Below are 14,276 nucleotides of genomic sequence, written 5' to 3'. Positions count from 1 at the left end.
TACAAGACCTCAATTATGCTGAATTCTTTAATAATAGTAAATGATATGATGAAATAATGTCAAGCATAGTGATACCGCTGCTGTTGTGGGCAGTGTGGCATGACGATGTCCTGTTAAAATCACCCTGTGAGTCTTGCTCCTGGATCAGAGGTGTCAAACATTTGGCCCGGGGGGCAGAACTGGCACTCCGAAGGGTCCATTCAGGCCAGCTAACCACAAACCTAACAAAACTAAAAAATAAAGTCAATTACAATAAAATAAAAATTTGAACTTATGGGTCGTTCGCTGCAGCCACTTTTAATGAGTCTCTGAATCCAGAATCCTGAATCCTGTTCTGTAATTTTACACATTGATTTGAAGTGTATTTAAAGGCCAAAGAGTTTCTCTGTTAAACAAGCATTTCTTTGCAGTGTAGAAAAAATATGCTTGTTGTTTTTATTGGAACCAAGAAGGACTTTTAGCCAAAATATGAGAATCGGAGCAATATTCTCTGCAAGTCAACAATTGTCTAGACAGGCAAAGATCAGATTTATTACTAACATCCAGAAACATCAAGCTTGTGTCTGCATAAGAGCACAAACATGTTTCAGAGAGCTTCCCTAATTTTGTTTTACCTCTGTTCTGTATGTCCCGTCTGCCTGCAGTGTTCCTGACCGGTAGTGACCGCATTCCCATCCACGGCATGGAGAGCCTGCGCATCATCATCCAGTCTACCACAGCAGAGGAGCACTACCTGCCCGTGGCCCACACCTGCTACAACCTGCTGGACATGCCCCGCTACCAGACCAAAGAGATCCTGCGCCGCCGCCTCACTCAGGCCGTGGAGCAGTACGAGGGCTTCAGCCTGGTCTGAGGGGAGTCCCAGAGGAGACTTAACGCACTTTAACAGCAATACACCCCCACGTGAGTGTCAAGAGTGTGAGTGGGCAATTTTTGGACACGGGAGGGTCACTCTGTTTATATATGGTCTAACAAGATTGTTAAGCATCTTGAATCTTAAAGGTCTATGTATGTAAATGCAGAGTGTTATTGCTTTTTTGCTTTGGGCAAAGTTCCTCAGCCTTCCAGGACCATTTAGAGGAGATTCAAATGGCTGATAGATAACAGCCAACATGGAAATTAACCAAAAAAGCACTAAATGGACTAAAATGTGCAGAACGACCCTGGATTATGAAAACTTCGGGACCTAAAAACCAGGACCAGAGAAGGTTGAGAAACTCTTAATTTCTTTTGCTTTGTTTTGTTTGCAAAGCCGTGTATTTTATATTCCTTAAATTCTATTTTTAATCATTAAAGAATCGTGTTATTACCTTGAGACAATATATTGCTTTTTGTTACTTTTAATTTATTAAATAGAGTGGTTATTTTTTGACAAAATTAACACACACATATATATATATATATATACGTGTATGTAAATAGCACTTTGAATATAATCTTCACCGTGAGGTTGGGAGGAGTGTTAGTCCCGCTGATCCTTTTAAATCTGCCACCAGCATGTCCTCTATGCCTGATTCTGAAAGAGGACAAGCGAGTCAGGCAGGGAGTGAAGCATGCTGAACATCGTTTGCAATCCCTCGTTCTCTTTTAGCTGTGGATCACAGAGCAGCTGACTTTGTTCTTGAACCTGCATTCAACAGTGTTGCCTTTCTACAGCGAAACCTTCTGTACGGACACAAAAGTGGATTTTTTTTTTTTTTTTTTTTTTGTGGATGTCTGTGCATGTTACCGAGTGAAAGCAAAAACCAGATTGTCATTTAACAGTGACGTTTTTGGAAATGTGATTATTCGTTTTCTTGCAAGAAAAGCATGTCATCTGAATATGAAGCATCAGTTAGCATCGCTCAGACTGGAAGTGATAGCAAATACATGTTTGGCTCCTTCAGATGGACACAAAAAGATTGCACTTCCTGTTGTCACAAGCATGTAGCTGTTGCGCTTGCGGGCTGTTTAGTTATAGATTTTCTAGCTGAAAGGGGCCGCATCATCTGCGAGGTCGCAATCAAACAAGACCCCATGAGATGCGCACTGTACTGTATTTGGACTAATAGGCTAAGATGTTGAGTTTGGCATTAGCTGTGATGAGTTATAGAACAAGTCCGCGCTCTATGTGGTTTTCATGAATGAGGAACTGTAGATACCAGGCTTTAAATAACCTTTGTAATTGTATAAAGTTGGGTGTCTTACTATGGCAGTCAGTGGGGATTAACTTAGCCTCAGCCTCCAGTGGCCACTACAGGAATTGCAGGGGGTTTTGTTGTTGTTTTTTTTAGCGCTTCCAGGTTTGCTTATAATATCTAAAATGTGACATTGCCATCATACTTTTGCCCTCGATGACAGTGCCTAGCAACAACATAACCACAGTATGAAAGGTGGAGCTAGTCAAGCTAACACCACCCACGGATAGTGAAGACCCCAGCTAAGCATTTTTGCCTGAAACTGGACGTGATGAGCGAGGAAACCGAGGGACAGTGAGCTTATCCTGGCTAATCCTCCTTTGTGACTATAAAATCATTTACAAAATGAACTTCCTGTTTCATTCAGTGTGAGCTAAAACTAACGACTGAGCCCATAAACTCCTCAGAAAAATGTCTACTGAGGTTACAGAGACAGGGAGCCCAGGGCTGTTTTCTCCACAAGAGTCGCCCCCCTGATGGCCATTCTAAAGAATCCATATTTTACCACTGTCTGTGCGAGCGACAGGTGAAAGACCCAGAAAAAGAGAGCACCTCTCATTTAACCACTCTGGTTTCCAACGATACACACTCCATGTTTACCGTGGAGTGAATGCACGGTTGTTGAAGAACAGTCTCCTTGATTAGTGCTAATTTTAATCGCTTTTGTGAAGTATTTTGAAACAGATTTTTAGATACACATTCTGATAGTGTGGTCCCTGACACGCACGAGTATCTGAATACACTCAAAGTCCTTCTTGGCCAACGCAGCGGTATCTCAACAAACCAGGAGTTCGTCCTGTCGTCGGTGGTTTCTCTCTTCAATTCCATATAGTCTCTTTCAGTAGAAACAGTAGATGGGAATATTCAGGAGGACACGATGATCCCAAACTGTCCAATCACAGCGATCGCAGACTGTGTCCATGTGGTGTGTAGTTACGGTGTAGTCTGCAGGGTTGCGTTTCAGAAGATGTGCAGATTTGGAAATATAAATCCCCTGTAAGTCCGGGGACAACCCTATCTCTAACTCTAGACAATCAGAAAGTGTCATTTTTGTGTTTATGAAACTTCACGCTTCTTTTTTTCCCTAACAAACACTCTCATGGCTTCTATAAAATGATGACTTAGACCTCAGAGGGTTAAACACTTTGGTCATTTTTGACCATCAGAGTGGCTCTCAGTTGGATTTATTTACCGTGTGACGGAGCCAAACTAGCCGTGTTTTTGCTAGGCCAAGCAAACCGATTCCTCTGTAATGACATTTGAACCGCTAAGAAGCGAATAAAAACATGTCCCAAAATGTCACATAAACCTAAATATACAAACATTAGAGTTAATAATTGTTATTAGTCTGGTCTCCAAGTGGAGTTGAATATTTTAAGAGTGTGGGCAGATGACTTAGTAAACAGTCTGCATATAATAGCCATTTGATGATAAATTGTACCCGTCATATTATTCCAAAGGTCGCCCTGATTCATGTATAAATGTTCCTGCAGTGACACCTCACAGTACAAGATAACATTTAATTAGGTTGTGTATTAGTGACGTGCGTGGAATGGTCTCACATACATACATACATACATATATATATATATATATATATATATATATATATATATTTTTTTTTTTTTTTTTTCCATACACGACAGTGGTGTTAAAGTGACTTTGGGCAGTAAAATGACTCGATGTGTTCTGACTAACACGTCCTCTCAGCAATAACAACCTGAAGCAGCCCACTTCTGTACTCACAGCTCTGGGCCAAACATATAAAGGTCTCAAATGCTGGCAGTTCATCTTATTGCTTAGTTCCATACTGCATGTACACACACACACACGCACGCACGCACGCACGCACGCACACACACTTTCCACATATTCAATCAATATTTGTCTGATTAAGGCTCCTGCAGAGTTTAGTCCTATGCAAAGGTTTGTGCAGCCCTTGACTTTTTTGCACCTTTAAATGTGCTAGAGAATAAGTTATTTTTTTTTTAAATCATTATTTGTCTGAAATTTACTCAAAGCTCTCTGTTCCAGCCAAGGTTTTCAATAAAATACAGTATAAAAGCAAGACTTCTGTGTGGCCTGTGATTGCATTTGAGCTTCCTTATTAAATTACTTGAATTCATGAATGGCATGTCATATGACCAGATGGACCAGATGTGATGTCTCTGATTCATAGAATTGTTTTTTAGTTGTTATCTGAGCACCTGCTGTTAGGGTTAGGGTTCTTGTTTCAGTATAGTTTTTTTGATATTTTATGAGGGGCATATGTCAGAGGTGAGATTTTAGGTGTTACAAGAAAACCCCCCCAGAGGTTTTTGAAAGCAGTTCACTCCCAGTCTTCCAAACGTTTAGACTCAGTGAACATGCTTCATCAGCCGAGATGTTTGAGATCAACATTTGAGATTAATTGACTGACCCTGAAGGAGAGGTCAAAGGTCACATATGACATATTTTAAATGCTTACATGGTATAAGGCTTTTTGTCAATTTTATACCAATAAATCATTAAGTTGAACTTGAAGATCATGGTGGATGAAAGCCAAATTTTAATATGCCACATATAATCTTTTATATGTACGTTCATATTTAAACAATTCTATTTATTTAATTTGGTGCTGTAGTTTTTTTATACACACTTTTAATTCTAGTTTTATTTCCTTTTATTACTTTCCTTCCCGCCATCGCACAGTGCTCTAGGGGGGTCCTTACCTTCCTGTATAAAGCGCCTTGAGGCAGCTGATGTTGTGATTTGCTGCTGTATAAATAAACCGACTGATCTCAGATCTGTCTGTAAAGTCCTCCGACTGGATGAGTGAACACTCGCAACCTCACAAAAGAAAAACACAGAGCCCAAAAAACCTTCAGTAAAAATATGATTTCATTCACATTATATACAAAATACAATTTATGTACTAAAATGTACACACTCAGTTCATTAAGCCCGGCCAGTGTTTACATTCAGTGAAAACAAAATTCACACTGATTACCATCCAGAAAATTGGAGAGAAAAAAAAAGGGATAAAGTACTCGCTCACAGAAATGTAAACATATACGATGATCCATATTTACAAACAAACAAACTACAGCGAGGACCAGAGGACGAGGCTTCGTCGACCACGCCCGCCTCAGAACTGGCCTTGTCAGTGTTAATCGGTGTGAGCAAACACAGCAGTGATTTAAAGGGGACGATAGCTTATTTAACATCAAGTAAATGAGGAGAAAGCAGGTTAATGCATACAAAAACACAGCAAGTGTCAGTGGTCATCTCAAAACTGGGTGATTTCCAGAAGGAGATGAAAGATTTTGTCTCACTGTGTGCGCTCTGAGCTGCTGTCTTTGGGCCGCAGTGAAAGAGGAAAGCACTTCTTTCAAACGATAAAACTTCTACAGAAGCAATGGAAGAGGATTTAATGCTGTGGTCACAAGTTAAACTTCGGTACTGTCAGCATGATCGAGTAACATCTCCTTTAGAAAAATACACACGATCCTTAAAAAGCAGCGACAATTTTATAGCTAATGACCGAATTATCAAGTGTTTTGTTTTTTTTATTTTAAGACTTCTACGGCTGTGCATGAGACAAACATTCAAAATAAATTATCAGCAATACAAGTGTGATTCAGTTTAGTTTGTGCGTATGTTGCTTCGTCTGGAGTGACGTCCCCTCCTCGAGGTGAGGCCCGGCGACGACAACGTTTTTCCAGGCGCAGCAGGTTTGATGGAGGGAAACCCTGCCGAGCTCGACGGAGCGCGTCAACAGCATCCAACAGCGAGGAAAACATGTTGTTTGTTTCTAGCAAGGTGAGATGTGTTGACTGTGACACTGGAGACACAGCACCAGTCCTCTTATTGAGTCTTTGTTTTATTCAGATGAATTTAGTTGAGTCTCTTTTGCTGATGAGCACTTCGAGCAGCCGCAGTTTGGCTTTGACGTGCTTGTATTCGTTGTACTCCACAGCCAGTGGGGAGCGGTCCTCCTTCTGCACGTTCCTGCAGGAACAAGGCGGCAAACGTTACGACGCTGCGAGAAAAAACCTTCGTGTCGAGGTTTCTTATTATGCAGTTCCGAATATTTGACATTGACAAACTCTTTTTTCTTACCTTCCATTTTGTCTAAAAAACTGGTCCTCAAACTCTTTCAAGTTCTTGCGAATCCTCTTCTTTTCCTCTCTCGTCTCTTGGAGCTGCTCTACAAGTTCCTGCCTGTGGGATGAGGAGATTTTTTTTTAAATGTCTCACATTAAAATATACACGGACTTCCAGCATTTAAAAAAAAAACAAAAAAAAACTTTGGCTCGGTTTTTGCTTTTTTGTATTACAGAGGTCACACAGGTGGGAGGCAACCTGTCTCCAAACAAATGCAGTCTGACTTAGACTGACTGCAACTGCTCTGCAACACAATGGTGAAGGTTTGTAAACAACCGCTGGCTGATAAACACTTGGTTGGATTTCTGTGTATGTAGACAGTGATAGATCTGTGATTTTTGCTGATTTATCAGGATTAATCATCTCAAACAGACCCAAATCAGTCACAAGCTGACAGTAAACCGAGCGTTTTGCGAGTACTTACATAGTAGCTGAGTGCAGGTTGGACAGCCTCGTGTCCATCGTGTTCTTGGACGGGGAAAGGTCGTCCACGGGTGAAATGAAACCATCCACTTCCTCGTCCGCGTGCTCCAGGAAGCTGAACACGCCGATGTCGGGTCGCACGGTCACGGTGAACTGGGTCTTGGAGTCTCCGTCGTCCTCCGAGCCGTCCTCTTCCTCCTACAAAGAGAACGAGGGAGGCTTTAGACTCAACGGGCTGCAAGGGAGGGGAGGGGGCAGAGAGTCTCATCGTGCAGTGAGCGCTGCTGCAGCAGGCGGCCTCCTGGGCTCAAATACTGCAGGGCGTGAGGATCGTGCAGTGTTAGTGGACAGAGGTTAGAAATCACCGCGATGGTCGTCATTTGGAATCATTCGTTTTTATGAATAGAGTTAATCAGGCCACCCTTATGCAACTAAAACTGTTCAATTAATACAGAAAATTAAAAAAAGGTGTCCACAGAGTGCCTGCAAACAGTGCTGGAAAAATAATGATAACAATGATACATTTTTAATATACTGTATGCACATACTTGCTGTTTAGGAAAAATAAACCAATATTCCAGCCTTGTTTTAGGCACTTAAATCACAACAAGCTTCAACCCATTTAATATCCACTTACATCATTACATCAATCACAGAGGGATTCATAGATCAGCAACTACTGATTCAACACTTCTACAGTTGCCCGTTTCCGCAGCAGGAAACAGGCAACTGCCCAATCAACAGGCAGCAATCAGGCTCATTAGAGGGCAAATGGTAGTAAATATAAAGGGGGGGGGGTTTAGCAGGTGAGGAAGAGGGAGCCGGTTCACTGATTATTGGAAGCAGCAGCAGTGGCTCTTCACCTTGATATCATCGAAGAAGAGTGCGGTTTCACCCTCGATAATAGGCTGTAGGAGGGGACCTCTGCGCTTGCTGGAGGGAGAGCCCTGTGGTGACGGTCGAGAAGGAGGAGTTAACCACGCTGAGACGCTAACTCGGACTTTTTTTTTTTTACAGTACTTCACACTTCTGTCAAGTTTAAGCACATTTAACGGCTTTTTGTTCTATGTTTGAGCTCCTCTGTCTGCTCCTCTGCGTCTCCATGTCAGGAACAATATGGCAGCACGCTCAGCCTGCGTGGTGCGGATTAGATGCAGTGCATTATATAATGAGTGCACATAATGCAGATCATGTCTTACATAATAAAGATGTTCAGTAAATAACTTTACTGAGAGCTTTACACTCAATCTATAAGCAGATTTATTTTCCTACATTTCTGAAATATATATATTTAAAATTACATTTTAAGAACTGGCCGTGTTTATTTTCCATTTATTTAACTTGGCTGTCTTGTTTTTCTCTTCCTGAGCCTCTTCAACACTCTGCTGTCACTTCCTGTGACCTCAGCCTGTAACCTCTGACCTTGCTTTACAAGTGCTCTGAAAGCTGATTCATGGCTGCTGTCCGTTCCCAGCAGCAGGTGCTAAAGCCGGCACGAGCTGGGATTAAGTGTCTGTGCATGTTTTGAGAGTGTGGCTTTAAACCCGGCAGCTAAAGGGAGGTTGGGATGTGATACTTACTATGACGGGAATGGTGGAGGCTCTACACAGGATCTGCTTCACCAGGCGATATCTGTCGTACAGCGGCTTCATGATTTGCCTCTCGCTCTTGGTCATCTGCTCCAGATGGGGAGAACAAAGATACACTGTTAGCACAGTTTTAGCACATTTCTGTCATCCTCTCTACCTGCACACTAACTAGCTACTTTGCTAACATAAAACAAAATTACAGCGAAACCATTTTTCTTCACTATAAGATCTCTGCAGGGTGTGATATGTAACTGCACTGAGAGGAATAAAAATTACTGCATCTGGATTTGGTCCAGACAAACTGGTATGGGTTCAGCTTTATTTGCAAAACTGGGCAAATTTTTGCATTTAAAATGTCTAAAATAAAACAAACACATCGTCCATCTCGCTCGTCACAACCTGTGCTTGTTTACTCGACACGTGAGGGTGGAGGGAGGCTTACCGGTCGGCCGTGGATACTCTCGTAGTAGAGAAGAGCTTTCTGCAGGGCGACTTTCTCTGCGGCGATCTGCTCCCGTGTCATATCCTGTTAGCAGGAGACAGGAAGTGAGTCACTCGCCTTTTAAAAGTGACAAAAGTTCAGTGAGTTCAGTCCGTGTTGCTCGGAGCAAAACCTAATCCACATATTTGGCTTTGTGTGATAATAAATTCAAAGTGTGCAGTCTGTTTTCAAATTTATGCTGTAAACATGTAGTCTTTTGTCATCTGTGTGAGCGCGCGACATAGCCGCGGATTTACCTTGATGTCCTCGGGGCGGTTCACCTCGTCCCTCTTCTCCTGCAGCTTCTTCTGAATTCCTTCCAGGGTGCTTTCCACTGGCGGCTTCGACGCCTTCTCCTGCTGAGGTTTCTTCTCCAGCTGCGAGCCGAAGCTTTTGGGCAGCGTGTTGCTGCGCTGGCGGGGCTGAGGCGTCAGGTCCTCCTCAGACTTCATCAGCTTGTGTTCTGGTGAAGAAGACGGGAACCAGAGCTTTTCAGTAAGTTGTGTAGAAAGGCGGGACGAGTTTGGAAGTGATCCAATCAGAAGCAAGTTAAATGCCTGAATCATGACTAAAACTAGATCAAATTTGCTGTCAGAATGTGTGCGTGTGTGTGTGTCTTACCTTTTAGCTCTTTGCGAAGCCTAGCCAGTTCATTCATCCATCGCAGCACCTCTGGGTTTCCAGCTTTGTCACTGTGGGAGGGCTGCGTGGAGGAAAAGAAGAAAAAAAACAACAACAAATGATCAGCTGCTCTTTCAAAATAAAATACCTACAATTACTGTTCACATGAGGATAACAGTGTAAATCTGAAGTAGGGCTCTGCCTTGCTAAACAGCAAGGCAGAGCCCTACTTGGCTTAATGATGCACCTCTGACAGTCAATATCCTTGTTTATGTTTCACAGAAACATCATTACAGTCTGACTTTAAGGCGTGGGGCTTTATTAACAATGACGAATGAACCGGTCGTTACAACCTACCCTGTATTTTCGCTCCTCTTCAAACTTCTCCTCAAACCTGTGGATCTTTTTCTTCAGTACATGAATCCTCTTTGTGAGCTGGGCGGAGGTCAGCTCCTCTCTTTCATCATCACAGGAGCCAAGCGATGAACTCCGCCTGCGACTGTAGAGATAAATGACGCTGTTACAGCTCCCAGTTCCTTCCTGCCAGACATGCAGCTCTGCAAAAGCACACGTCGGCTTACCTGATGAACGAGTGAGCGTTAGGTGGCGATGGAGGAACTTCCGTGTCATCCAGGTACTGCTGGGAGTGTCCGTAGGCGTAAAACCGAGGGGAGACCATCGGGTCGCTGGACTCCTCCAGGAGCTGGCGGATCAGACGCCCCCCACAGTGAGGGGACAGCCTGGCCTCCTCGCGGTCCATGCTCTCCCTCTGCAGCGAGTATGCCGGGGTTGGTTCTGAATGACACAAAAACAAAAACGTAAAGATTTTCCTCGCACTTTCATCATTCTGCACACGCAAGACATAAGAGAATGTGAAAAAACAACAGATTAGTCAGCACATCGGCACATTCATGCATGGAAAGTCCTTTACGTTGGGACAATATGATGCTGGAAAACCAGAAAAGCCTTCTTAAATTCGTTAGCTCTGCCAACCAAAACAGGTACCACCATCAACTTATCTCTACTTTAAATATCAAGAAGACATTTAACTGGAGAAAAATACAGCCAAAAAAAGACTTTTCAGGTGTGATGTTGTGCAAGATAATATATAAAAGCACTAAAACATCCTGTGAGTTCATGGGCACTGTTATCAGAACACATTCAGCCTGCTCTTTGGTGGCTGGCACGCTACCGAATGTCACATTTCACATATTTTCCTGTCGGGTTATATATGTAAATTTTGTGAAGTCAAAGAGCAAATATAGGAGGTCAAAATGTGAAAGTGTCCTGGGAAAGTCAAACAGCATGCACGGCTCGTTTTCTAAAATCAGCCCCGGTTCTCATCCTGAAGACGCCAGACAGACAAACAGCAACTTCTCTCCCTGCTAACATCATCTCGGAGCCTCTCTGGCTCTGTGGAAGGTTCTGGATGTGCTTCTGTGGGAAAAAAATAAATAAAAAGAATTTCCTCTGGGGCTCAGCAGTCACAGATGTTGCTCTGAAACTGTGGGTAAGACACACCCACCCTGCCTCTCTCTCTCTCTATTCATCCCTTGGTTACAGAGTCTCCACTCTGGCAATAATTATGCCTGGTGAAAATAGCCGTGCAGATACCCCTGACAATCGGCGGGCTATTAATAAAGCCCGGCACTCTGTGGGATAATGTCAGGGCGTGACCCCTGATGAGAGGTACAGTGATGAGTTTGTGTTTTAGTTTCCACTCGGCACGACGACAGGGGAACGGCGCATCTGTTCGAGCACGTGTGCGTTAGAGAGAGCGACAGAGCAGACGGAGGATGATCTGATTGTTTAAACTTAGAAGCTCTCTACGAAATGTCTCAAAACATAAAAGTCAGCAGGAACTCTGATGTAGATTTCATGGAAAAGGAGACACCCATAAAATCAGGTGTCGGGTGATGAAAAACATGCAGAGGAGACGTTACACCGAGAAAACAGACAAAAGGGAGTAAAAACAAGCGCTGAAGGAAACCAACTGTCAGTGTAAACATTCAAGGTGTCAGTATGCATCCAGGAAAATATGCACGCCCAGTCCAACACCGCACATGCATATTTTTCTTAGCTGGGGTGGGTTAAGGTGTATGAGAAATGATTTAGCTCAAATTCCAGCTCGGGAGTCCCGAGGGGTCCTCCTTCACTTCCACGGACGTGCAGTTCATCGAGTAGCAGGGCTCTCGCTTGTTAGAGCTCTGTCACAGCAAACAAACCCTCAGTCAGACTGAAGGTCTTCCTTTGAGGCCTATTATCAAGCTTAGTGCAGTGTAGACGGCCAGTAAGGCTTCACGGCATTTGAAATTAATCCTTTAAATCAACTGCTCGCTGATGGCTGAGGATTAACTGGACTAATGAAACAAAAAAAAATACGCCGGTGTGCCATTTCACTAAAGGTCGTGTGCGTGTGCATGTGCGCAGGCGTGCCACCCTTTGCCACAATGTTCCCGATCACTCAAGCATGTTGCCATGCAGCGGTAAAAGTCAGACAGACAGACTTTCCTTTCTTTCACTCTGGCATCTCACTCGCAGAAAAGGCCACTGAGCACTGACGGTGATGTTAGTGGGAGACTTACCATCGCAACAACTTGGATGGAAAAGTCTTTTGAAATCAAGGAAAGGGGTGTTACAAAACGGAGAATCTAGAGGAACAAAAGAGTGAAATGTGGGGGATGGAGAAGGAGAAGAGGACAAGATGAAGGAAGAAAAACAAAGAAAGAGAAGTAAGAAATAAGTCAAAGATAAGATGACCTTTATTAGTCCCACAGGTGGGAAATTTGTTTTGTTACAGCAAAGTGCAAAGTTATGTAGCAGAAATTAGAAAACACTGGAAAGCAATAAAATACAATAAAATAAAATAAAATACCATATACAATAGAATAAAATAGAATAGAATAATATATACAATAAGAACCAGCAGGCATCCTTCCTGCTGAATCAGTTACTGGAAATTAAACTAATACACAGACACATAAACTTTAATGAACTCATGGGACACGTGAGATCCACAACTGTGTCTCCCGCTGTCTGAAAAAAAATTGGCCACTGTTGTTTCCACCACCGCTGGCACACAGGCGGGGGACACCAAATATCAGGCCATGCTAGAACTTTACTGGGACAAAGGTCTCCAACCCCTGCCTGAAGCCCTGATTCACCCACATGGCCATTATGGCCCGTTGTATGCCTTCTGTACAGTATGCAGCAATTCCTCTCTGGCTCTCTGTGCTGATGAATAATCGTGCCAACTACACGGAAATACAGTTCAGCTTTGCACAATACTTGCACGCACCATGACCAGCTCTGCTTGTTCTCATGTGGAGCAGCCTGTCACAGCCAATCATGCAGGCGCCCTGCTGCGTGCCTGTTACCACGAGCTTAGTTATGTATTCAGGACACAATGTACAGAACAGAGGGGAGGTGGGGGGAGTTTAAGGAAGAGGAAGAAAGGGGTGAAAAAATTGACGGGATGCAAAGGATGGTATACAAATGAGTAAAACCGCCACGTGGACTGAATAAAGAACTGTGAGTCACTGCAGTGTGCCTCACTAGAACACAAATTACATTTTAACTACAAGCACGTAAACACACCGTCTACCAGGCTAGGTATCAAAATAGCTCAAACCATGACTTCAAACAAGCTGTCTCACTATGAGACAACAACAAATCTAAAGCTCGCTGGTGTTTTCCCTCTATGAGGTCCGGCCACTAGAGAGCTCCACCAAACACTCAATTGCCCACTAATGCTCCAAACACGCGGCTGCTGAAAGTGACAGGCTGCTTGCACGGAACAGTTTTGATTCTTGCATCAAACAGGAAGCAGCAGCGGTGGCGGAGGCAGTGAGAGTCAAAGCCAATCACCGCAGCAGAAAGATGTCAACACAACATGCAGAAACATGTCCTTCCAGTGTGCGAATGAACACGTTGGCCATCATTCCAGAGTACAGTTCAGCAAAACCCTCGGCTTTCCCTGCTCAACACAGAAACCTCCACCCTTGCAATACCCTGACAACACAATCGAGAGTGCGCAAAGCGCAGGCACGGCAAAAACAAACACATTAATAACAAGCTCGAGAGAGGTCTGACGGCTAAAGGAAGGCGAAAGAAACCAACGGATGGCGCAGTGCTTTAGCTCTTTTTGCAAATTCTCTTAACAGTAATGCCACTTGATAAGCCAGGATCAATAAATTAGGATCCAGCGTACAGCTGACATCTCAGGCACGTGCAGAGACATCAACAACTAAATGGAGCACGAACTTTAACAGTTCAGCCGTGATCAATAAACTCTCCAAACCTAACCCAAGTTTGTGCAGCCAGCTGATTGGTACGCTGTTATCGCCATCCATGCCGACCCTTTAATGATTGATTTGTGAGTGAAAACAACAGCAATGGTCATCTGCTGCTAAGCCTGCACACAGGCACACGCTTTCCACATAGATTCTGCTAGAACCTCACTGTTTACTCTTTAAATAAAACCACAGATCGAGTATTTGCTGCACTTTCATATTTTCCTCATGGGAGATGAAGGCAGGACTGCAGTCCTTCTAACCAAGCAAACAAACACGTCTCTGGTGTCTCTCCTGCAGAAATAGTTAGCCTAGGGAACAAGAGGATCTTTAACAATTAAATTCTGCAGGAAAAGCAGAAGCAGCATGCTTCAGGAGGAGGAGCAGATGAGGCAGCAGAAGGTGTGCAGCTGCGACCCAGACACCCAACCTGGGGTGGAGGATCCTGAACCTGCTGTCTGGACATGTGTGTCCTTTTGTCCAGACAAACTGTAAATGGACTAAAAGCAAAGGAAAGAAACATCTAAGCAACAGCCAGGTGGTCTCC

General features: G+C 43.5%; 2 protein-coding genes across 9 annotated transcripts in view; one reads left to right on the top strand and one right to left on the bottom strand.

Annotated features, from left to right (window-relative positions):
• herc3 (HECT and RLD domain containing E3 ubiquitin protein ligase 3) overlaps positions 1 to 4,247 on the top strand; it is a 37,163-nt gene extending 32,916 nt beyond the window's left edge. For all 4 annotated transcript variants that reach the window (XM_039613383.1, XM_031752199.2, XM_031752200.2 and 1 more), the window contains one exon: positions 645 to 4,247. In XM_039613383.1, coding sequence (XP_039469317.1) covers positions 645 to 853 — 209 coding nt within the window. In that variant the 3' untranslated portion in view covers positions 854 to 4,247. The remainder of the gene's footprint in view (positions 1 to 644) is intronic.
• Positions 4,248 to 5,035: 788 nt separating this feature from the next.
• fam13a (family with sequence similarity 13 member A) overlaps positions 5,036 to 14,276 on the bottom strand; it is a 50,864-nt gene continuing 41,623 nt past the window's right edge. For 2 of the 5 annotated variants that reach the window (XM_039613351.1, XM_039613353.1), the window contains exons 14-23: positions 10,019 to 10,232; positions 9,795 to 9,936; positions 9,438 to 9,519; positions 9,074 to 9,279; positions 8,778 to 8,861; positions 8,327 to 8,425; positions 7,610 to 7,693; positions 6,748 to 6,944; positions 6,279 to 6,380; positions 5,036 to 6,167 (exon numbers count right to left, since the gene is read on the bottom strand). In XM_039613351.1, the coding sequence (XP_039469285.1) occupies positions 6,044 to 6,167; positions 6,279 to 6,380; positions 6,748 to 6,944; positions 7,610 to 7,693; positions 8,327 to 8,425; positions 8,778 to 8,861; positions 9,074 to 9,279; positions 9,438 to 9,519; positions 9,795 to 9,936; positions 10,019 to 10,232 (1,334 nt within the window). In that variant the 3' untranslated portion in view covers positions 5,036 to 6,043. The remainder of the gene's footprint in view (positions 6,168 to 6,278; positions 6,381 to 6,747; positions 6,945 to 7,609; positions 7,694 to 8,326; positions 8,426 to 8,777; positions 8,862 to 9,073; positions 9,280 to 9,437; positions 9,520 to 9,794; positions 9,937 to 10,018; positions 10,233 to 14,276) is intronic. The other 3 variants (XM_031752357.2, XM_039613354.1, XM_031752359.2) reach the window with 3 other exon arrangements.

The sequence above is a fragment of the Oreochromis aureus genome, linkage group 6 (genome assembly GCF_013358895.1).
Source record: "Oreochromis aureus strain Israel breed Guangdong linkage group 6, ZZ_aureus, whole genome shotgun sequence".
NCBI classification, from domain to species: Eukaryota; Metazoa; Chordata; class Actinopteri; order Cichliformes; family Cichlidae; genus Oreochromis; species Oreochromis aureus.
The sequence above is the reverse complement of the archived record's forward strand: the minus strand, read 5'-3'. Positions and strand labels throughout refer to the sequence as shown.